This window comes from Lepidochelys olivacea (assembly GCF_965140295.1).
Source record: "Lepidochelys olivacea isolate rLepOli2 genome assembly, chromosome: 4".
In the NCBI taxonomy this organism is placed as follows: Eukaryota; Metazoa; Chordata; order Testudines; family Cheloniidae; genus Lepidochelys; species Lepidochelys olivacea.
The window spans coordinates 128,716,056-128,741,575 of record NC_140414.1 but is presented as its reverse complement, the minus strand read 5'-3'; the positions used below and the strand labels follow the sequence as shown (position 1 = coordinate 128,741,575).

Below are 25,520 nucleotides of genomic sequence, written 5' to 3'. Positions count from 1 at the left end.
CATTTGTCCAATCTTCCACTTCTTGTAAGCCTCTTTTTTGTGTTTAAGATCAGCAAGGATTTCACTCTTAAGACAAGCTGGTTGCCTGCCATATTTACTATTCTTTCTACACATCGGGATGGTTTGTCCCTGTAACCTCAATAAGGATTCTTTAAAATACAGCCAGCTCTCCTTGACTCCTTTCCCCCTCATGTTATTTTCCCAGGGGATCTTGCCCGTCAGTTCCCTGAGGGAGTCAAAGTCTGCTTTTCTGAAGTCCAGGGTCCGTATTCTGCTGCTTTCCTTTCTTCCTTGTGTCAGGATCCGGAACTTGACCATCTCATGGTCACTGCCTCCCAGGTTCCCATCCACTTTTGCTTCCCCTACTAATTCTTCCCAGTTTGTGAGCAGCAGGTCAAGAAGAGCTCCGCCCCTAGTTGGTTCCTCCAGCACTTGCACCAGGAAATTGTCCCCTACATTTTCCAAAAACTTCCTGGATTGTGTGTGCACCGCTGTATTGCTCTCCCAGCAGATATCAGGATGATTGAAGTTGCCCATGAGAACCAGGGCATGCGATCTAGTAGCTTCTGCGAGTTGCCGGAAGAAAGCCTCGTCCACCTCATCCCCCTGGTCCGGTGGTCTATAGCAGACTCCCACCATGAGATCACCCTTGTTGCTCACGCTTCTAAACTTAATCCAGAGACTCTCAGGTTTTTCTGTAGTTTCATACTTGAGCTCTGAGGAGTCATACTGCTCCCTTACATACAGTGCAACTCCCCCACCTTTTCTGGCCTCCCTGTCCTTCCTGAACAGTTTATACCCATCCATGACAGTACTCCAGTCATGTGAATTATCCCACCAAGTCTCTGTTATTCCAATCACATCATAATTCCCTGACTTTGCCAGGACCTCCAGTTCTCCCTGCTTGTTTCCCAGGCTTTGTGCATTTGTATATAGGCACTTGAGATAACCCGCTGATTGCCCCTCATTCTCAGTATGAGGCAGGACCCCTGCCCTCTCACACGCTCCTGCTCATGCTTCCTCCCGGTATCCCGCTTCCCCACTTACCTCAGGGCTTTGGTCTCCTTCCCCCGGTGAACCTAGTTTAAAGCCCTCCTCATTAGGTTAGCCAGCCTGCTCGCGAAGATGCTCTCTTCGTTAAGTGGAGCCCGTCTCTGCCTAGCACTCCTCCTTCTTGGAACACCATCCCATGGTCGAAGAATCCAAAGCCTTCTCTCCGACACCACCTGTGTAGCCATTCATTGACTTCCACAATTCGACGATCCCTACCCCGCCCTTTTCCTTCCACGGGGAGGATGGACGAGAACACCACTTGTGCCTCATACTCCTTTATCCTCCTTCCCAGAGCCATGTAGTCTGCAGTGATCCGCTCAAGGTCATTCTTGGCAGTATCATTGGTGCCCACGTGGAAAAGCAGGAAGGGGTAGAGGTCCGAGGGCTTGATGAGTCTCGGCAGACTCTCTGTCACATCGTGAATCTTAGCCCCTGGCAAGTAGCAGACTTCTCTGTTTTCCTGGTCAGGGCGGCAGATAGATGACTCAGTCCCCCGCGGAGAGAGTCCCTGATCACCACCACCCGCCTCCTTCTCTTGGGAGTGGTGGTCGTGGAACCCCCAACCTTAGGACAGTGCATCTCATGCCTTTCAACTGGTGCGATCTCCTTCTGCTCCCTTCCCCCAGATGTATCATCTGTGCCACCTCCCGCAGTGGTACCTGTGGAGAGAACATGAAAACGGTTACTTACCTGTATCTGCATTGCTGGTACATGGACGTTTCCCCTTCTTCTTCTGGAGGTCACATGTTGCCAAATTTCTTCACCGTCCTCCTGTCCCCGCTGCGCAGCCTGCTCTGAATCTTCAGAACCTCGTGCCTGTAGAAGCATATCCTGACGTCTGTCCAGGAAATCTTCAGTTTCTCTTATGCAACGCAGGGGGTCGATACCTGTTGCTCCAGACCTTGAACCTTCTCTTCCATTATGGAGACCAGCTTGCACTTTGTACACACAAAGTCGCTTCTGTCCTGTGGAAGAAAGACAAACATGGCACATCCAGTGCAGGTCACAACAGCTGAACACTCCCCATCCATATTACCGTCCTACTACGAGCTTCCTCAGGAGATGCAGTAATTACTCAGACAAGTCGTTAGGGTGTAAGCCTCAGTGGGCTCACCCTAGGTGAACTCCCAGGCAAACTCCTGCTGTTTGCTGCTCAGCTGGTCCCCCGCTGCTCAGCTGGTTCGCGGAGCACCGGCTTTTTTAAACAGCCAGGCTCACCTGAAACAAAACACTCCCAACTCCCGCCCTTTTCAGCCAACCAATCAAGCACTCGCTCAAACTTTCAAGCTGCCCTCGCTACAAACACTCCGATCCTCTCATCAAACACACACTCAGATACCAGATACTCACCAACACAGATCCCAGGCAAACTCCTGCTGTTTGCTGCTCTGCTGTCCCCCGCTGCTCAGCTGGTTCCCCGCTGTTCCGCTGGTTCACATTGGTACCTTCTTTGCGTTTTGTCAAATCTGCAGTGAGTGTGTTCTGAAAACGAACAACGTGCTGGGTGATCATCTGAGAATGCTGTAACATGAAATATATGGCAGAATGCGGGTAAAACACAGAACAGGAGACATACAGTTCTCCCCCAAGGAGTTCAGTCACAAATTTAATTAACACTTTTTTTTTTTTTAACAAGCGTCATCAGTATGGAAGCATGTCCTCTTGAATGCTTGCCGAAGCATGAAGGGGCATACAAATGTTTAGCAGATCTGGCATGTAAATACTTTGCAATGCCAGCTACAAAAGTGCCTTGCGAATGCCTGTTTTCACTTTCAGGTGACATTGTAAATAAGAAGCAGGCAATATTATCTCCAGTAAATGTAAACAAACTTGTTTGTTTTAGCGATTGGCTGAACAAGTAGGACTGAGTGGACTTGTAGGCTCTAAAGTTTTACATTGTTTGGTTTTGAGTGCAGTTATGTAACAAAAAAATTCTACATTTGTAAGTTGTGCCTTCACGATAAAGAGATTGTTCTATGGAACTTGCATTAGGTGAATTGAAAAATACTACTTTTGTTTATCATTTTCACAGTGCAAATATTTGTAATAAAAATAATATAAATTGAGCACTGTACACTTGGTATTCTATGTTGTAACTGAAATCAATATATTTGAAAATGTAGAAAAACATCCAAAATATTTAATAAATTTCAACTGGTTTTCTATTGTTTAACAGTACGATTAAAACTGCGATGAATCACTATTAATTTTTTTAATCACTATTAATTTTTTGAGTTAATAGCGTGAGTTGCTCTTCATGACTCAGAAGTTGGAGAGTGCAGCATTTCTGATGAAGAATGAATCTTGGAGCCTGGAGTAGATCTGAAACTTACCAGACCACTAGCATAGATGGTCTAGTCTTTTTCCCTCAGGCTCAAATGGAGTGTTCCAGGAGGAAAAGCCTGAGGTGGGATTTGCTCGCTTTTTGTGTCCTCCTATGACAAGAGCAATGTATCAAGCACTTATCTGGAATGTGTGCTTCACCAAGCAGAAGAGGCACTTATAATATTCATAATGAATAGGAATGGCTTCCTTACAGAAGGGACAGGACCTGAACCCTGGAGACTTGGATTCCGCCACTGCAGCGAAGTTCTGGTACTGGGATAAAATCTTTCAATTTTTAAGTGTCTCTTTCTTTAAACACATGTTAAACTTTACTAAACTAACAACTATACTAATTAATTTAAAAAAACAGTAACTGGAAGAGAAATAGGCACTGCGGGGGTAAGATCTGGCTGCCATGAGAAATTAAAAAGGAACAGAGGGATGGTTGGGCCCACTCTGCCCCTTATGCCCTCAGATGCAGCCAGGGTGGGAGAGGGGAGAAAGCACAAGAGCATCTGGAGCACAGGTGTGGCCCCAGCATGCTGCTATTTAAAATAATTGTAACTCATGCACACAGGGCACCTGTAGATCAGAAGTGAAATACATGTGGACAATCACTCAAAGAAGTTATTGCTGCTGTCCTTGTTCCCTTCCATCCCCGCTCCTTCCTCCTGTTTCTTACCCTTGCTAGTTGTGTCCTGTCTAAAACTAGACTGTAAACTCTTCAAAGCAGGGACCATATCATTCTCTCTTTTTATGTAAAGTGTCTAATACATGATTGGTTGCAATAAAAATAATACAAAACATTTTCAGAGCCCTAGTGGATGAATGTCAGGGTAAAACAATTCCTATAATTTCTTAATAAAGTCTGAAAAGCAATCTGGGGTCAATTTGGATAGAGGTTTCTGCAAGATCGTTATTTGGTCCCAGATCAGACACTCAATATTCTAGCAATAGCTTAAGGACCATTTTTTCTGAGCCAGCTTCTTAGTTCCTTAAGTTTCTCCTGCAGGGCCTCTGTCATTGGCTTCAAAACTATTCAGTTGAATTTGGTATTGTTTTTATTAATAATGTGCATGCAACTCATTATGGTGTGCTGGATATATAAAAATTAATAAAATGAACCTGTCACAAGTTGATCCGTTTCTGACCACCATCTGTCTACCAATCATGTGATGTCTCCAGCTGGGCACTCAAGAGACAAACCATGCAAGATCATTGTGACAGCATATGGTGCTATTTACAAATTTTAAAAGGGTAATAGGTGTTAGGCTGTCATATTAGCAGTTAAAAAGTAATGTTGTTTGGAGGCTAGGTTTTGTTAAGGAAGCCTGTCACTCAGTAGGTATATTTCTCACATGGAGATTTTTCAGTGGGTTTGGAGTAAAAATTACTAAATAGAGAAATTCTGATTTTTTTTCATCACATATTCCACAGTTCCTTTGTTTGTGCAATTTGGAATGAACAATAAAATACATAACATGGAGACCAGGCAGTGATGAGTTAAAGGTTTTATTTCATGTGCCTTTTATGGGCATTATGGGCTCCCCTCACCCTTTCCAGGATGCAAACTAATCTGTGTAGTTTTTAAACTACTGTTAAGATCAAGGATGTGGTTATGAAAAGACTTACGATTTATAGGATACTTAAGCATTAAGGATTGAGGTACAGAACATTTCCTAGGGATTAAGGACTGGCTGGGTGAGCCTCAGGCCATTAACCCCCGCCTGTCATTAATCTCCAGGAAATACCCTGCAGTGAGGTCGTTATTGCTGTTATATGCTGAAATTGAAAACAAACAATGATGTGTGTTTTTATACAAGATGCTGTTTAATTTGGAATATAGAGAATTAATGCCTTGTGCATTAACCAGTCATATTGCTAGAACTGATCGATTCCATGAATCTTATTCTTTTATGATAGACATTATGGGATTACGTGGGTGTAAGAAAGGGCAAAATCTGACCCATAGTGTGTGTCATACAGTTTAATATGATGAATCAATGGTGTTTCACTGGTGTAAATGTGAACAGAATTTAGCTCTGTACATAGAAAACTACCATAAAATGCTTACTTCACAACAAAGCAATTTATTTACCATCTAAGTATCTTGCAGCCTTTTTTTTTTTAAATTCAATGAATAATCCTTTTAGGTTCTCCATAAAGCGGGTGAAATGCCTCTGCTACAGTCCTGAGGCAGCACACAGGCTGCATAAAATAGCATAAATAGCATCTAAATTACTGGGAATACAAAATACACATACAGTTATAGATACTTACAAAAGGCAAATTCATATTGACAGGACTACAGTATGTGCTTAGCAGCAGGAAAGCATCTTAGGAAAAAAAGTGGCTATATATATATATAAAAATATAAATATACATATGTATGTATATGTGTGTCTGTGTGTGTGTGTGTAAGTAATAAACACTGAAAAGCTATTTTTGTGTGTGTTCCTAAAAAATGATGCAGGCACTTTTTTAAGGAGACTGGCTGCTTAAACATTTATTATTTTGTAGATACACAGATATATTTTCGTGAAGGTGTGTGAAGCTTTTTACAAAAAATCTTTGTAAAAAGCTGTGTGTGTGTTTGTGTGTGTGCACATGGCCTCAGTCCTTGCAACCTCCTAGAGAGTCTGTCAAGGCACAACTTAAAAGCTCATTCAGGCAACCAGGACCCCCTGCTAGCAGATTGTCTGCCTAAAAGGTAAGAGAAAGCTAAAAAGAAGTAGAAACTTAAAAGTAGGTTCTCAAAGGCTGCATAGATCTTTTTTTGTTAAACCTAAAGTGTTTAAAAGCTTTAATATTGATGGCCTGTCAACTTTGTCCTGATTCTTTGGCTTTCAGTTAAAAGGTTTTTGTTGTTGTAGCTTATGCAGTTGCTCTGTTGCTATGGTAACGTGACATCAAAATGACGTTTCTCTGTTTAAAAGCTTTTAACTAAATTCCTGCCTGTCAGATGTAGGCCCCATTTTGTGCACTCAAGCTTCAAGCTGTTGCAAAAAGGTTTCATATGTTCTGTTGTCATTCAAATTCTTTATCCACATATGCATGTCTTGCACTACAAAAACCTAAACTAAAAACTCAATCTATATTAAGTGTCCTCTTTTAAAACCCTTTTAGGTCAATCAGCAATGGCTGCAGCAGAAATTCCCAGTTACATTGTTTCTTCTCAGACTGAGAAACACAGAAGGGCCAGAAACTGGACTGATGCAGAAATGAGAGGTTTAATGCTGGTTTGGGAAGAATTTTTTGATGAACTGAAACAAACTAAAAGGAATGCCAAAGTTTATGAGAAAATGGCTAACAAACTCTTTGAAATGACTGGAGAAATTCGCCACGGAGAGGAAATAAAGATAAAAATTACAAATATGACATTCCAGTACAGGTAAGCTTCAGTTAATTCTTTTTATTTCGAGAGATTTTAGCAGGGACGACGCAGAGTTATTTGCCTTTCAGAAAAAGTCTCATACAGGAAATCTATAGATAAAAGATTAAAGATTGTTCATATCGCTTTTAAAAATCTCTCCTGCCAGTACTATTACATCTTTATTATTTTCTCTCCCATTTATTTTCAAACTCTGGCACAACTTTGTTTCTTTATAGTTAATTAATGGTGCTATGAAATATTGGAATGAAAATGTATTTGGTGTTAAAACAGATTTTCTTGTTTAGTGGAGTGATAATGTTAGCTTGTCAGCAGTTCCTGGCAGTTAAACTACTGCAGTTTGAAGTGGCCAGTTAGAATCAGTGTTACAAGTAAAAGTTCAAATACAAAATAATTTATTTAGGAATGAAGTTCCCAATTTTTGGCATTGCAAGAAGAAGGGTAATACTTCATAGGGCCAAAAATAATTGGATGTCTTATTACTGAGTGACACACACTGCTATAAGCAGCTCTAGCGAAACAACTATTCTATCTGCAGAGAGAGAATCAATGTCCTCTGTAAATACTGCTCTAAGAGAGTGGGGGAAGGGGGAAGCGGTGTCTAGAACATAAAGACGAGGCAATGTCAGTCATGAGGGAAAGTTGGCTTGAAAGATTGAGACCTTCACACATTTGTTGTTTAGAAAAAATCAGAACTTAGCAGAAATATTTGAATATATCTGCTTTAAAAAAAAATCTTACCGCTGAGAGAGACAAACTGCCACATACTGGAAATCCTGAGTGGTCATATAGTTATGTGTTTGTGATGCAAGAAAATCAAATATATGGTTCTTTTATTTCATCTCCACACAAAGCTAGTTTTAATAATAAAAAAGGTTATTACAGCAGCAGATCATGTTAAAATTGCTTGCTTTTCTTTGGGGGCACACTTGCTGTATTTCATGCAGCTATCACTCATCAAATAGAAAACTAGGGTGAATGCTGTAAGCCCCTTTAACTTTGAATTTCCCCTTTCTCAGTTTGTCAGATCCATTAATATTGTCTTTAAGGTATTTTCTGTAATGTGAAAGCTGGTATTTTATACTCAGCACTTAACATCTTCAAAGTGCTTTACAAACACCTACTTAATCCTCACAACAGGTCTCTGAGGAAGGTATGAAAGTATTATCCACCCCCATTTTACAGATAGGGAGACTGGAACTGAGGTCATTATTTCCCCAAGGTTACAAAGCAAGTCACCCTCAAACCCAGAATTAGAACTCAGTAGTTCTTGACTACCAGGCCTTTGCTTAGCTCACTAAATCATGAAGCCTCTCTGCTAACAGATACATCTCATTGTACCTAGGTTTTACAGGTGTCCAGAAATACTGCATGATATTTCGAGTACTGTAATGGCTATGTGCAGTGGTTGTTTCTGTAAGCCTTTGTTCTGAATTTTCTTTCTTTTATTATCAATCACACAGTCTCAATTTTTTCAAATTAATATTTTCTGTTAAGCAGCATTGGGAGGGGAGGGAGTAAAACATACAAACTATGGAGGAAAATTTACTTTTTCATTCCTGTATGTTTTCATTAACTTCCAGAAGCACTTTCAATGCATGCTGTGAGGTGTATCAAATTGCACTGAGCTGCAGTGCTCATTAAGATGCCAACTTTGGAGGGCTTGAAGACTTCCCTGTGTTGGCATGTTACTGTTTTAATATATTCTGGAGTCAGAAATACACTTATAAACATCAGATGGTTTTTTTGTTGTATAATGTAGACTTAAGTTTCCTAATATTATTTGAAGACAATGTGATGTAAAGTAAACAGACAAGCAAAAGAGATTACTCCCAATTTGTTGTGTTTTCTAATTATTTCTCATTAATATGTGAAGAAGGGAAACATTACAGTGGAACTACTGGTTACTATTCTGCTGTCTGCTTTGCTTTTGGACACCTGAGTTTCAATTCATGTTATGGGTGTCTGGAGGATACTTGGAGATCACATCATGCATCACATTTTAATGCATTGTGGTGTGAACTGAAATGGAGGGCATGGAAGTGTGAAAAATGCTCTGTATTCAGACAGTATTTTGTAACAACTATATGGAGTTGTTAAAATGGATCTACAAGTATTTAGCAAAAGTAGCAGGATAACCAGGTCATTTAGCATGTAAATCATTATTTCCCTCCACCATCCCAGTCACAAATTGCAGACTTTTATTTCATGAGATATCTGTCTATCATCTGTCTGTGGTATTACTAAGATGCTTATCACATAATAATAGTTTGCCAGTGATGTCACCATCAAAAGGAATCAGGTTAGAGCATGGAGCCAGAAAATTCTGATGTTTATCCACGTATTACGAGTTCAGAAAGAAAAATATTACCCCCCCCCCCAAATCGAGCCAAAACAACCCTACAGTGTAAAAAGGCAGCCACTTACCTGAGCACCTCTGCTGGTTCTATGATACAGGCATATTTAATGGTGAATGTGATGTTGCTGGTGCACTGCGTGCTGGGACATCGCATGGAGCGGTTAATGGTTACTTGCAGCTTCAGGGATCTAAAATGGAAAATAGGTAAATTTGTAATTAATAATCCTCTTACATATTTATATAATGACTTTCAACCTGAAGGATTCCATAGCACTTTATGGCTGATCCTGCAAATGTTGCTACTGAATGTAGTACTCATGGTTCTCAATGGAAGTCTTTGTTCATTATGCAGCAGCAGTCTAAAAAGCAGACAAAATGTTAGAATACATAAGGAATGGGTTTTAAAAATAATACTACAATATAATAATATTGTTATATAAATCAACAGTAAGCCCTCCCCTTGAAAAAAATTCCATATGGGGAAATACTGAAAAGTTTGGGACTTTTAGTTTAAAAAGGAGACAAATCAATAAAAGGCAACATGACAGAGGCATACAAAGTAACAAATGGTATAGCGAAGGTAAACCAGGTGCTTCCTTTTCCCTATAATAACAAAGTTATTCAATTAAATTTAAAACCAATTACGGAAGATACTTTTTACAAAACACATAATTAGCAGGTGGAACTCATTGCAACTAGATATCATTGAGACCAAGAGCGAAGTAGTATTTTTTAAAAGATGAGACGTTTTGTAAGATAATGAGAACATTGGTCGTTTAAATTAGATATAATTTTAAAAACATATAAAGTATATAATTCCTCATGCACCATGAATTGTCTGGGGCTAGGAAGAAACTTTCCCTATGAGCAGTCTATTCCACAATTGTCCACGAAGAGGTTCCTTGCATCTTCCTGTGACGCATTTGGTATTTGCCACTGTCAGAAATAGGAGATTGGAATAGATGGTCTGATCTGGTAGGCAGTTTAGGTACTACTATGGATAGTCCCAGCGACTTCATGGTAATAAGCACCTTGCCTAAAATAAATGTTTGCTTGTCTGCAATATATAAAGGAATCACTTCATTCACCACAGCAACCAAGGGCCTAACCTAAAATGTAGTGCAGATACTGCTGGGCAAAATCCTACTATAACAAAAAGTGCAATGGAAACTTATGTATCTATTTAGGACAGATAGGACACTGGTTTTTAATGTTCTGTGTGAAAGGCATCTGTGCAGTAAACTGCATGTACTCCCATTTATCTATCTTGGGAGGTGAAGGGCTGAGTCAAGCGTGCTGCAATTGAAAGTTAAGGTTTCTGATACAGTGAGTATCAAGAGTTCTGCTTACATTACTAACTCGTCTCCTGCAGTTTAGAATCGCTTAGAATATGTCCTGAAGTTCTTTCTATTGTGTTGGCTACTTGGGCATTCAGCACCCGCAAACCTACAATTAGTCCTTCTAAAAGAAAATACATTCCTATCATCACTAATATATTGATCTTAATGTGTGCCAATGTACAGTATTAGAGAGAGACAAGGGTGTGTGTCTCTTTCATTGGACCCACTTATGTTGGTGAAAGAGACAAGCTTTAGAGCTGCTATTATTATATTACTACTGATATAATATGTAATGTCTTGTAAAACAAAAGACAAGGTTTATAGAATATGCACACTAAACAATATTATAGTTTTGACTAATTCGTTTTGATGCTTTAAAAATAAAGGCTGTGAGAATGCAAATTCATAATTTTTTTTTTAAACCGGCTCCTCTCTCCTTCCCCCAAACATTTGTGGAAACAGGATGTAGCTGTTACATTTTAATTTGAATTGCAGTCAATTAATGTTAATCACTAGTAAATCTGAATCAGTCTCATGATCTTAATCGTAGATTATTATTTTTATTTTCATGTGTACATGATAGCAATTAAACATAGTGCCTTGTGTAATTCTTCACCATATTCCATGATATTAAATGACTGGAATCTTTGACCATTGCTGCAGCAAATGACCAAAGATAAGTGCAGCAAATTACTGCAGAAAGTTAAATTTGAATATTTTACCAGCTTTCTCTTCAGTATCAATAATTCATAGCAGACCCACAATTTAAGTATTGTGCTTTCCTACATTTTTCTCTCCTGTGTCATTGATTGGTGCATGAGCAGTGTTATTTATTATTTATTTTGAAAGCTTTTTTCAGAAACCCCAGGAGATGAAGCTTGTTTCCATTCCTCCAGGCTAGTAGTAATATCAAACAAATACTATAATAATAATTAATTCTCCCCACAACCCAGCAATAGTGTGTTGAACAGAGAGAGTAAAAAAACCAAATTATAGATTATAAGTATTTGTTCTAAGTAGAACTCCCCACTCTGAACTCTAGGGTACAGACATGGGGACCCACATGAGAGGACCCCCTAAGCTTATTTCTACCAGCTTAGGTTAAACACTCCCCAAGGCACAAATTCTCCCTTGTACCTTGGATTAGCTAACGCTGCCACCACCAAGTGATTTAACAAAGTATCAGGGAAAGGACTACTTGGAGTTCCTACTCCCCCCTAATATTCCCCCAAGCCCCCCACACCCCCTTTCCTAGGGAGGCTTGAGAATAAATAAGATGAGCACAGACCAACCTTGGGGTTTTTTAGGACACTAAAAAAAAAACCCAATCAGATTCTAAAAGAAACAGAAATTTATTATAAAGAAAAAAGGTAAAAGAAGCACCTCTGTAAAATTATAGCGGAAGATAATCTTACAGGGCAATCAGATTCAAAAACAGGATTTCCCTCTGGGCCAAACTTTAAGTTACAAAAAGAAAACCAGGAATACACCTTCCTCTCAGCACAGAGAAAATCACAAGCCAAAACAAAAATAAGCTAACACATTCCCTTGCTAGTACTTACTAATTCTAATGGAGTTGGATTGCTTGCTTCCTTGATCTGTGTCCGGCAAGCACACAGAACAGACAGACCAAAACCTTTCTCCCCCACCCCTGATTTGAAAGTATCTTGTCCCCTTATTGGTCCTTTTGGTCAAGTGCCAGCCAGGTTACCTGAGCTTCTCAACCCTTTACAGGTAAAAGGATTTTTTGCCTCTGGCCAGGAGGGATTTTATAGTACTGTATATAGGAAGGTTGTTACCCTTCCCTTTATATTTATGACAGATGGTCTTTAAAAACTTTCTAAATTTTAATGTTTTAGTAATTTTATTTTAAAGGTATTTTAATAGTCATGAAATTGCTGGATTAATTGATATAGAGAATACAGTCCTTGTTATCCACAAAACAGGCAATATAAATACAATTTGCTCCACCAGTGTGCCTCAACCCAGATGACAGAAGGTCCTGGAAAGTGGTTAATTAGATATCAGTGCTCATTTAGCTGTTGATTCCTCTGTAATAACATGGCCAACAAGATTGCCAGTTGTGGTGGTAATGTTTTTTGTACTTTGAATTTCTGTCCACTGGAAACTGGACTGAGATCACGAACTCATTTGACATAATTTTCAGTGACTTCTGATCTGGGCTGGATTTAAACTAGTGTCTTAGAGATGAAAAAATCTGTATTTTATTAAACAGTTCCTAAGCCTATTTAGTTTATATATGTGTAAGCGGGGGAATGGTCCCACTCTTGTGGGGAACTTCCCTGGCTTCTGCACTACCCCTGTGGAATCGGACAGTGAAAGGATCTCTGTCCTCTCTCCAACTCCCTGTACCCAGATGCCTGCCTGACCTTGAAGACTCCTCTTCCATGCGGCAGAGTCCTTGTAACCCCAGTTAAGGTGGTCCCAGAATTACTGGGAGGCTTAACCCCCAGTCTTGTCATGGCCACTTAGGACAGGAACTAGGGTGTCCCCAGCCCGCAGTACTCTCTCCACAACCGCCACTACCCTGGCCCACTGAGCACTACATTAAGTTCAAATCAAATACAATTTACTGAACAGCAAGACAGTAAGAAAAATAAGGAAAAAATCAGACTGGCTAAAGGAAACAAGTAATCCTGCCCTTTTGGCATGGGGAAACCACAAACAGCAGTCTCTGGGATATAAGGGAAGTTCACAGTTTATTCTTCACATGTCCCAGGACTCCTTCTCAAGCCCTGGCTATGCTGTGGTGACACTGTGGGTCAGACACCTGCTCTGGCGGTTGCCACATGCCCTCAGGCTCTAGCTGGCAGGAACCCTTCTCCCAAGCATTGGCCCTCCCATCGGGGTCATGGTCCCCCCATCAAGTCCAGCCTGCAAGACCTCTTGTTTGACGATGTCTCCTTGCACTGGGCCCTCTGCCTGGGGTCCCTCCCCCCACTCTTCCCAGCTGCTCACTGCACTCGGCTCTAGTGTTACTTGTGGCACAGAGGGCGTTCAGTCCCCAGCTCTAGGCCCACAGCTCCCGACTGTAGCTCAACCCTGGCTCCCTGTCAGCACGGCTGGTCTGCGCTGCTCCTGGCTCTGGACTGCTCTGCCTCCATGCTGCTGCTGCTCTGCCTCCAGCCCAGCTCTGCCTTCTGGGCTGCTTTTCCGGCCACTCTGGTTCTGGCTGCTGCTGCTCTCCCCTTAGTTCTGCCCTACTCTGGTTCAGTTAACTCCAGCTCACACGGAGGACAGGACCCTGGGCTCCTGACTCCCTCATTGGCCTACCTGCCCTGTCAATTGGGCTGACTAGGAGCATTTGCCTCTCCCCGTTGGCCCTGGGGACTGTCAGGCTCAGGATCTTGATTTCTCATTGGCCATTCCCCTTTCTTTTGGTACAGGGAGAAGGCAAACCAAAAAACCCCACTAAAGTTTCAGTAAAGGGCCAACAGTCCTGTTAGATAAGCCTCAAAACATGTAAAGTTCCTTTACTAGGCCCTTCAGCCCTCTCACACCCACCTGCCCTTCTCTTCAGTATAGGGTGTGGCTCCCCCTATTTGCTGTCTTGGGTAGACCGAGTGCCTAATACCCTGTCTTTTCTCAAGAGGCAGATACTAGGTTTACTTCCTTCTATTTTTTCATTGGTAAAGCTACGATTATGTCACGGAAGTCACAGAATCTGTGACTTTCAGAGACCTCTGACATTTTCTGCCCTGGGGCTGGAGCTGTCAGCAGGCAGCCCACCAGATCTCAGCCGCTGCTGGCGGCGGGCCCCCAGCAGCTCCCAGCCCCCGCAGGTGGTGGGGAAACTCCAGAGCTCCCAGCTCCCACATGCAGTGGGGAGACCCCAGAGCTCCCGCTAGCGGTATGGGGACCCTGAACTTCCAGCCACTGCTGGGGAAGAGGGGGCAAGAGGACCCCAGGGCCCCCAGCCACTGTGGGTGCTGGATCTTCCTCCCTCTCCATTTTGTCCAGGATATTTTTAGTAAAAACCACAGACAGGTCATGAGCATCCATTAATTTTTGTTTATTGCCTGTGACTGTCTGTGGCTTTTACTAAAAATATCCATGGCAAAATCTGAGCCTTATTCACGGGTCCTATCACCCCTCTACTGCCTCTGGGTTTAGACTAAGTAGGTAGGTGATAACACGCTAAACTAGCATTACTCTGGTCCTGTCCATTTCTATAGAATTTAATATTTCATTAAAAAGAATCTTGCCTTTAGTTGCAAAAAAAAATCCTCCAATGACTTGATCCTATGTTGACTCACTAAGTTGGGAGACAGTAGCAGTGAGCTTAATTCCTCCCGTCTGTTGATTTCAATTGAGCTATGTTAGGGATAAATTTGGTCTGATAGAGGTGAGAGGCCTCAGCTGTCCCACTCTTCTCCTCAGACTCCACTTCCAATCTCAGCAAAAGATTCTAAAATGAGAGGAGTGAACTCTGAAACCAGTGATGACCATTTAACACTAACATTCTTAGCTATTTTATGGTTGATCATTTTATCAGAAAGCTTATGTGCATAGAACATAAGAACAACCATACTGGGTCAGACTAAAGGTCCATCTAGCCCAGTATTCTGTCTTCCAACAGTGGCCAATGCCAGGTGTCCCAGAGGGAAAGAACAGAACAGGAAATCATCAAGTGATCCATCCCCTATCACCCATTCCCACTTTCTGGCAAAATCATAATAATGGATGTCTGTGATACAGGGGGAGTAATTTGAGTGCTGTTGTAGAGACAAAGAGTTGGAATAAATGGATATTGTTTCACCCAGTATGACCTTTGTTTGCCTCTATCTGCCATGTTCCCACTTCTTTTCCATTGTTCTGAACTCCCCCTCCCTATCTTTTCCTCTCCCCTCTGTATCATCCCTTTTGTCTTTCTCCACCCCAGAGTCCAGACTCCATCAGCTTCACTGTTGCCCCTTTTAAGTCAGCAGAGTGCTTCTGCCCAGTTTGCAGTGGGGATCAATATTCCCAGTCTGTTGCTGTAGTAAGCAGCAAAGGCAGCAAGACAGAAATCCACACACTGCATTTAGAGCAAGAGGAGTGTTCGGACACCCTCTAGTTCTGAATAATAGCATCCTCTAGCAGCTGATGGACAAATCTGCGGATATTTCTTCAAAAGTGTGATAGTACTACATAAAGGGAGGGCCATGGTGCATAGCTGAACTTAAGCATAAAGAATAAAATCCTGACACATTTACTCAAGCAAAACTCCTGCTCCCTTTAATGGGAATTTTGCTGGAGTAAGGATATGAGATTTAGCTCAAAATCATAATAATGGATGACTGAGATACAGGGGGAGTAATTTGAGTGCTGTTGTAGAGACAGGTTTCAGAGTAACAGCCGTGTTAGTCTGTATTCGCAAAAAGAAAAGGAGTACTTGTGGCACCTTAGAGACTAACCAATTTATTTGAGCATGAGCTTTCGTGAGCTACAGCATCCGATGAAGGTGCCACAAGTACTCCTTTTCTTGTTGTAGAGACAAAGAGACTGATGACATCTGAAAGCAGAGCCGTAGCTGGCAAAGATTCTACTGAATCTGATTCAGAACAGGATAGTCCTACCCTTAAAAGTTTCTACTCAGTCAAAAAGAGCCCGGTGTTCCTAATTTAGACTTTGAAGCTCAATAAACAGCAGCTCCCACTGAAAACCCAGATTTTAATTATCATTATAGTCTTTATTTAGTGTTAAGATTGTGAGTTTATTGATAATACAATTTGAGATTTTCTGCATTAAAACAATGAAATCTGAGCACATGAGGCCTTGCCAATACATAGTACTGAGCTGCTGTAACTTGCATGGGGAAACCCTTGTGAAGTATGTAGCGGTGATCAGTGTGTACCTAGCAATGTATAGCAATAGAAGAAAAATACTTTTATTGCAAAGAATTTTAAAAACTAAACAAAAAGTATTTGATATTAAGTTGATCATTTACAGTCAGTCCTATAGTTAGGTATTCTGTAACAAAGAAGCTATAATATTGTCAGTGATCTGATCTGATTGTGAAATCACAGCAGCAGTTTGTAAAGCATGTATGAAATTAAAATTGGGAATGCATAGAGAGAATAAGAACACAGACTGTGCTGTGCAGGCTTTGCTATGCATTGCTATAATATGCAGCTCACCAGTAGCTGGAAAACCTCATCAGACTTTGAAAGTTCAGAGAAGAACACAAACTACTTAAAAACCCAAACAAACTAATTTGTTGTTCCTAACTTCTGTCCCGCCAGTAGTTGTCACTTCACCCTAGTTTGCGAGCCACATGCTGGACCATTGGAAAGGAAGAACTTCAATCTTTCCACATTCACATCTCTATTTGTCACCATTGTTATCATGTTGTTAAAGTTCATTTTCCTCTAATGGTCCTAGTGGCAGCTGAAGCAGTAGGTGTTATATCTTCCTACCAGCAGATGGACCCAGGAAAAAATGTGTTGTGGTATTCCCCAATAAAAGGACTGTATCAGCTATCCAAGCCCAGTACTCTTCCTGTTTCCGGAAGGTGGAAATCTCTTTCTGTTTGGCAGAACCAGCTTGGAATTCAATTAAAAATATACAAAAGCAGCATTTTAAAATTTTTTATTAGTTAAAAACTGTAAATGTACAGGAAACATGTTTTTCAGGTTGGTCTGAAGTAAACAGGAAGAAATTCAGTAAGGACAAATGCAAGAAGGAACAATCATTTGCACATATACAAAATGAGAAATGACTGCCTAGGGAGGAGTACTGCGGAAAGTGATCTGGGGGTCATAGTGGATCACAAGCAACATATGAGTCAACAGTGTAACACTGTTGCAAAAAAAGCAAGCACCATTCTGGGATTTATTTGCAGGAGTATTGTAAGCAAGACACAAGAAGTAATTCTTCCGCTCTACTCTGTGCTGATTAGGCCTCCGCTGGAGTATTGTGTCCAGTTCTGGGCACCACACTTCAGAAAAAATGTGGACAAATTGGACAAAGTCCAGAGATAAGAGCCACAAAAATGATTAAAGGTCTAGAAAACATGACATCGGGGAAGATTGAAAAGATTGTTTAGTCTGGAGAAGAGAAGACTGACGGGGGACATAACAGTTTACATGTATATAAAAGGTTATTACAAGGAGAAGTGAGAAATTGTTCTTTAACCTCTAACATTAGGAGAAACTTTCTAATTGTCAGGGTGGTTAAGCACTGGAATAAATTGCCTACAGAAGTTGTGGAATCTCCATCACTGGAGATTTTTAAGAGCAAGTTAGACAAACTCCTGTCAGAGATGGTCTAGATAATACTTAGTCCAGCCTTGAGTGCAGAGGACTGGACTAGGAGACCTCCTGAGGTCCCTTCCAGTCCTACGATTCTATGCTTCTATGTAAAATCAACTGATTTATTAAATTAAGGAAGTATTAAGTGTATTTAGTGATTAGACAAATTGGTTCTGGTCACCATGGGCCAGATTTTCAAAGGTATTTAGATGCCTAAAGATGTAGATAGATGCCTAGTGGGGTTTCCAAAAGTGCATAAGTAGGGTAGGTTCCCAATTCCCATTGAAATCAATAGGAATTAAAGAAATAATCAACATAGGCATTTTTGAAAAACCCTTTAGACAGCTATCTGCATCTTTAGGAGCCTAAATCTGAAAATTGTGAAACTCTGGCCTCATGTTCTTCATGTTTTTAGAATTAGTGGATCTTATTTTCTCCCACCTGGCTTTTAATAGATTGGAAGAAGAAACAAGCATTTATGCCTTTTCAACTTCCAGTCAGTTTCTCGACTTTAAATGAACTAGTCCAAATGAAGGAAATATTCTCTCTCCGATTTCTATCTTAACTGAAACCAAAAATAATTAAAGCAAAAGTTTTTCTGCACAACAGAATCTAAAAGTACAACATTCGGAAAATCTAAATACCAATATTCGGTCCATTATAAAGACTGAGAACAATATGGATCCTTAGTAATGCAGCACATGACACTGACACACATTTTAAAGCTTGATTTTAACCTCAGAAATTAAAGATGTTTCTGCCCTAATTCTGTATATATTTAAAAAAGCAGCACCCTTTAATTCATTAAAATTTGAGGAGGGCTTACTGATCTTCTTTTTATTTATATAAATTATTTTAATGGATTATAGTGAGTTTAGGTCTTGACATAGGGTGTCATAATTTCAAATTTAATTTTAAACAGATTTATTTTAAAAAAACCCTGATTTAAATAATATTCAATTGTGTGTGTGTGTGTGTGTATGTGTGTGTGTATATATATATATATATTTTTAAAAAAAAACCATTGATTTATATCCACTCTGGGCATTATGATAATCATCATAGTCATTCAGAACTTTCCAGCATCTTCAGATCCTCCTTCTCCAGATTCTCCTGCCACTTCACCTAAGGGAGAATTTCCATTATCTGTTAGAGTAAAGCCTATGACATAGTTGGTCAGTTCTAATTCCATTTACAGGGGGCTGGGGTACTCTCACTAGCTCAGTAGTCTCCAACCTTTTTAGGCACAAGATCACTTTTTGAATTTAAGTGCAACTCAGGATCTACCCCACCCTTTCCCTGAGGCCCCACCCCTTCCCTGAGGCCCCACCCCACTCACTTCACCCCCCCGTCCCTCCATTGCTCTGTCTCCTCTCTTACTCACTGTCACCAGGCTGGGGCAGGGGGTTGGGGTGTGAGAGGGGGTGTAAGCTCTGGGCTGGGGCTTAGGGCAGAGTGTTGGGATGCAGGAGAGGGTACGGGGTGCTGGCTGTGGGAGGAAGCTCAGGTCTGGGGCAGGGGGTTGGAGTGCAGAAGGGGGTTCAGGGTGCAGGAGTGAGTATGGGGTGCTGGCTCAGGGGAAGGGTACAGGTTCCCGCAGAGCAGCACATACCTCGGGCGGCTCCCGGTCGGTGGTGCAGTAGGACTAAGGCAGGCTCCCTGCCTGCCCCAGCTCTACACCACTCCGAGAAGTGGCCATCGCACCCATGCGGCCCTTCTGGGGGGAAGGCACATGGCTCCATGCACTCTCTGCAAGCACTGCCCCCACAGCTCCCATTCCTGGCCAATGGGAGATGTGGGGGTGGTGCTTGTAGGCAGGAGCAGCGCGTGGAGACCCCTGCCCTTCCCTCCCCCAAGGCCTCAGGGGTGTGCTGACTACTTCTGGGAGCAGCATGGGGCCAGGGCAGGCAGGGAGCCTGCCTTAACCCTGCTGTGCTGCTGGACATTTAGCAGCCGGAGATCATGGTTGACTGGCAGAGGCTCCAGGATCGACCAGTTGATCGCGATCTACTGTTTGGTAACTCTTATTAAAATATGCTGTTTTAAACCCTGATCAGATTTGTCATTTTGTAAGAGGGAGCAACCAGCACTGTTATAACAAGCGTATTCATTATTAAATTATTTAAATGAATTCTCTTCACTAGTAGAAGCTGTTATTTTTCAGTACTGGTATTGAACTCAACTTGGGGTAACGTGCACCTTTTCACCACTGGACAAAATCATGAAAATAAACTGATGATCTCACTTGATATCAAAGGCCAAAAACTGCTGTCTAATGTTATTCTTATTAAGGATTTTCAGTTTGCCTGTCAAATGATCAGAGTTATCTTTTGTGACTGAAACAGATTTTTGAGATAGAAGTTTAAGATCTGTATGAAATGCTTGTTTCTGTGTTTTCAGACCTTTCTCTTGTATGCCTTTACAGGAAATTAAAATGCATGACTGATAGTGAAACCGTCGCACCTGACTGGCCTTATTATAAAACCATTGATAGAATCCTGTCTAAAGTATCAGACCACAGTGATGTGAAAATGCATGAAAGTCAGCAACCAGGCCCTTCTACATCACAGACTGAGGCCTCGCAGTCTCCATCAGCTAAGTCTACACCTCTGTACTTGCCGTATAACCAGTTTACGTACGAAGGAAGGGAAGAATGTTTTGAAGATGAACATTCAGAGAGCTCATCAAGCTTACTTTCTTATAAGTTGAGGTGGAATTTTTTCTTTTCTTTTCTCATATTTCACACATTAGACTAGTTCTGTTGTGTAATTGGAAAACTGTAGAATGTTTACATTAATCACTCTTGCCATTGCTTTTCTTAAGTCACAAGTGAGATGAGTTTGCTGGTCTTTACCTAAACAGCTAGACTAAGGATTTTGTTTTTGTTTGTTTTTGTCTGTGGGGATAGGTCAGCACCACAAAACACCATGCAGCATTGTCAAAATTTAGCATGGGTCCCTCTGCTTATGAGAGGCATAGCATTTCTACCAAGGTAGGAGTGGCCCAGGCTAGTACTGCAGTGCATATGTATAACAATGTAGGAAGCTTCAGAGTAGGAAGTATAACATGTTTCTTAGCTGTATTTTGCCTTGCTCTAGCCATTGCTATTTCTCTCAATATGAGTATGATATTTCAATAGAGTCAACTATTATTAAAGTGTGTATGTGTGTGAGAGAGAGAGAGCTTTAAAAATGCAAATCGAGTATTTGTTCAGACTTGATGTAATTGTCAGTTATGCTTCAGTTTTCCAACAAGCATCTTTTAAAGTGCATTGCAGCCACTTTTAAATATAATTAAATTAAATATAATTTAAAATGTTAGTTCTTTCAAGTAATAGTTAGTATGAGGAATGCAAACATGCTTTTCTGTTGTTGATAACACTTGAATTCCCTGGACAGCATGATTTTAGCCTAAAGCAGTGCTGTAGACACGACTCACATTTCAGACTTCACTGCTCTCAGTTTTCATCCCAAAACGTGGTGGAAATAAGAACTGATTGCAGTCTTCTGTCAGAAGAAAATATTAAGTTCATCCTAGAGATCCTTATCATGAGTCTGTGCAATAGGAAGATTTTATGGATAACAGTAAAATTACAAATCAGTCATCCAATAGTGAAACTGTTGAACTAGAATCAAAACCACACGAACTAGTCTGGGTTAATGGGCTTTCAGGCCTGCATTTGAGTAGTTTGAGAGCTGAGGGAGTAGAGCTGAGACTACTTCTTTCAATGAGTGTAGCTGTCCCTAAGCAGCTGATGATTTTAAATGTATTTCCTGTTTACAAGTATTTACGGAGTAATGTCTGTGACTAACTCTTGGTCTGTAGCCATATATCAATTCACAAGTAATTCTTGTACAATTACCAGTTCATTGTAAGTATTTGATGTCTGATATTCAAACTTTCTTGACTGGATCAGCATAACTCCTAGAATCATGTTTCTTCTGCAAATTCAAAATTTGATTTCTGCAAATATTCTATAATAACGTAAAATTCATTGTCTGCAAACACATCTACCTGTAAACACAATCAGTAGAATATTTGCTGATACAAACAAGGTATTTTTAAAAAATGTTTGAGGTATTCGTCCATCTGGCTTGAGGAAAAACTGCAGGATGTTTGAACCTTGGACTGCCAGCAGCTAAAAGTGATACTTGTGATAGGTATTACAGCCTTTTGTATCTGGGAATACAATGAGCCTCATTTTGCACTAGAAGTATTTCTGGGTGGGTTATAAGAGCATAATGTAAAAGATGCCACTATCTGAAAGGGAGTCAGGAAAGAAATGGTGACTTATTTTAACTATGGTTCTTTGAGATATGGTGCCAATGTGTATTCCACTTAGGTGTGTGCAATACCAGCACATTTGAGCAAGAGAAATTTGCCTAGCAGTACTCACAGAGGGGCGGCATTTGCACCTCATGGCCATCACTCCTCCTTTGGTTATGTGATTTAGTGTCGTTCCCCACCCCCCAGTTCCTTCTCACCAAATGCCCAGACACAAGATTCCGATGCAGAGGGGATGGAGGGTGGGTTGTGGAATACACATCTGATTCAAAGAACACGTTACAGTAAGTAACAGTTTCTTCTTAAAGTAGATACAGATGTATATTCCACTTAGGTGACTCACAAGTAGTATCCCTCGCCAGGAAGTAGCGCTCATAGTCTACCTAAATAAGGACTACAGGCCCATGGTACTAAAGCTTGCATCCGCCCTGGAAGATGTGGTTATGGTGTAATGGTTTGTGAATGTATGTATCAATGACACACAGCAGCCCTGAAAATGTCCAATATGGAAATGTCACTGAGGCGTGCTATGGATGTTGCTTACGCCCTCGTAGAATGAACTCACATCTGCTGAAGGGGCATAGCTGAGGCTATTTCATATGCATTTTTGATGCAGGATGTTATCCATTTGGAGATCATCTGCAAAGAGACCACATGACCTTTCATGTGATCTGCCTATGTCACAAACAAATGAGGTAAAGCATGAAACGATTTAGTCCTGTCCAAATAAAAGATGTCCGTCACTGGACATCTAAGGTATGGAGATGCTGCTTCTCCAGAGATGAGTGCGGCTTAGAAAAGAACACAAGTAAATATACCATGTGGTTCAAATGAAACTGAGAGACCACTTTAGACAAAAATTGTGGGTGGATCATAGAGTCACCTTGTCTTTGGAAAATTGTGTATAGGAGGCTCTGCTATAAGAGTCTGCAACTCTCTCACACTCTTTGCAGAGGTTATCGCTGCCAGGAATGCAGTTTTCTGACACAATACAGAACGGGACAAGACACCAGGGGCTCGAGCAGAGATCTCAGTAAGGACACTATGACTGTGTTAAGGTTCCCATAGAGGAACTGGCTCTCAGACTGGGTGGATGTAGACAGAGGAGCCCTTTTAAGAATCTTGTTACCATGGTATTGGAGAAGACTGATTTTTTTTCCCCCTGAATGAGGGGATAAAATGCTGATATCGCTGCCAGATGCACTTTCAATGAACTAAACACTAGCCCCAACAACTGAAGGTGGAGCAGGTATTCCAAAATGTCCTAGATATAGGCCAGTATTGGTTGGCTTCTGTTGGCTTAATGACCACACTGAAAATCATTTCCATTTTGCTGGATAGGCCATCCTAGTGGATGCTTTTTTACTGTTAAGGAGGACCTGTTGGACAGCTGCTGAACACTGCTCTTACTCCTCATTCAGCAGACACACTGTGAGATGCAGGGAGCTGAGTGAAGGATGCAAGGTGCTGCGTTGGTTCTGAGTGACTAGGTTGGGATAGGGAGGAAGCGGTGGTATGGGAGGCTGAATAGAGAGTGCGAAAATTTGGAGAACCAGCACTGTCTTGGCCATGCTGGGGCGATGAGAATGAGCCTGGCCCAATCTGCCTTGAGCTAGAGGTATGATCAGGATTGTGGAAAAGGCATGCAAAACAGCCAACTGACAGGTGAGGTGGAAAGCTTCAGACAGGGAATCTAACAGGACCCCAATAAACTCAGTTTTTGAGTGTGGGCTAAGGTTGACTTTCCAGTGTTTAGGATTGAGACCCAGATGGTCGAGAAAGCACAGTATGGTGCCAACATGAGCAAAAACTTCATCTCTGGATCTGCCTCTCAGTTGTTCAGATGTGAATTCCCTTCTTCCTGACATACGCCATAACAACGACCATGCATTCAGTAAAAATATGGGGGCTGAAGAGAGGCCGAATTTGAAGTACCTGTGTACTCAAAGTGGTGTTCTGCCACAACAAATCAAAGGAACTTTCTGTGGCTCAGCAAAATCACCACATGAAAGTAGTTGTCCTGAACAATACAGTTGTACTGTATAAGTAGGGGCATAGCCAGCAGATCGAGGGACGTGATCATTCCCCTCTATTCGACATTGGTGAGGCCTCATCTGGAGTACTGTGTCCAGTTTTGGGCCCCACACTACAAGAAGGATGTGGATAAATTGGAGAGAGTCCAGCGAAGGGCAACAAAAATGATTAGGGGTCTAGAACACATGACTTATGAGGAGAGGCTGAGGGAGCTGGGATTGTTTAGCCTGCAGAAGAGAAGAATGAGGGGGGATTTGATAGCTGCTTTCAACTACCTGAAAGAGGGTTCCAAAGAGGATGGCTCTAGACTGTTCTCAATGGTAGCAGATGACAGAACGAGGAGTAATGGTCTCAAGTTGCAGTGGGGGAGGTTTAGATTGGATATTAGGAAAAACTTTTTCACTAAGAGGGTGGTGAAACACTGGAATGCGTTACCTAGGGAGGTGGTAGAATCTCCTTCCTTAGAGGTTTTTAAGGTCAGGCTTGACAAAGCCCTGGCTGGGATGATTTAACTGGGAATTGGTCCTGCTTCAAGCAGGGGGTTGGACTAGATGACCTTCTGGGGTCCCTTCCAACCCTGATATTCTATGATTCTATGAAGGTCCAGAGCAGCAAACCAGTCTTTCTGAGACAATGCAGGAAGAACAGTAGATAGAGTGACCATTGAGAACCTCATGTACCTGATATATTTGTTGAGGCTGTGAAGGTTGAGGATGGGTCTTACTCCTCCCTTGCATTTTGGTATCCGGAGTAGAAGCCATGACCCTGGTGTTTTGGTGGAACCTCCTCCACTGCTCCTAAAGCCAGCAGAAAACAGACCTGCTCAAGGAACAGTATCTCATGAGAGGGGGTTCCTGAAGAGGGAGGGAGGGGAAGCAGGTGTGGAGAGGAACTGAATGGCATAACCCAAACTGATGGTGCTTTGGAACCAGCTGTCAGTGGTGACTGAGCCCCAAGCACTGTGAAAGCAGGCCAGCTTGTCCCCAGTGGGGAGAGATGAGGAGGGAGGAGCAATGACTGGAACAGTACTCTGACCAAGGAGTCAAAATGGGCACTTGAAGGGTGCCAGGGGAAGTCATGTGGACTGGCCGAACCCCAAGCCTAACTGATTTCTGATCTATCCCTCTTTCTGGAGTAGTGTGGTGCCTCGGAACAGGGAAAGGCTGATCAAATGGGCACTGAGGACAATATTGCTGCTGCTGTGGAAGACAATAGTGTTGCCTCTGCAGTGTTTTTTAATGTGACCACTCAGTAATCAGGCAGTCAGATTCCAGATGCTGGGTTGCCATGGAACAGATTGCCCTGTGATAATAAATCTGGAATGAATTGTAGTGGTAGTGGAGGGGCTGCAGACAGCAACTTGAGGTCTGAAAAAACAAGGTTGTCTGGGCCAATGGTGCGTGGTCAAAATCATTGTAGCTTGTCGTTGCTGTGACGGTTGGATCTTGCATGTTATCATGGGAAAAGGAGGGAATGCAAAT

At 41.7% G+C, this 25,520-nt stretch overlaps 1 protein-coding gene across 2 annotated transcripts in view; it reads left to right on the top strand.

Annotated features, from left to right (window-relative positions):
* Positions 1 to 25,520, top strand: part of MSANTD1 (Myb/SANT DNA binding domain containing 1) — a 92,226-nt gene that overhangs the window by 43,906 nt on the left and 22,800 nt on the right. Inside the window, exons 1-3 of one of the 2 annotated variants that reach the window (XM_084626443.1) lie at positions 6,328 to 6,387; positions 6,505 to 6,769; positions 20,147 to 20,431. In XM_084626443.1, coding sequence (XP_084482569.1) covers positions 6,516 to 6,769; positions 20,147 to 20,431 — 539 coding nt within the window. In that variant the 5' untranslated portion in view covers positions 6,328 to 6,387; positions 6,505 to 6,515. Of the gene's footprint in view, positions 1 to 6,327; positions 6,388 to 6,504; positions 6,770 to 20,146; positions 20,432 to 25,520 lie in introns of those variants that run through there. The other variant, XM_084626442.1, reaches the window with a different exon arrangement.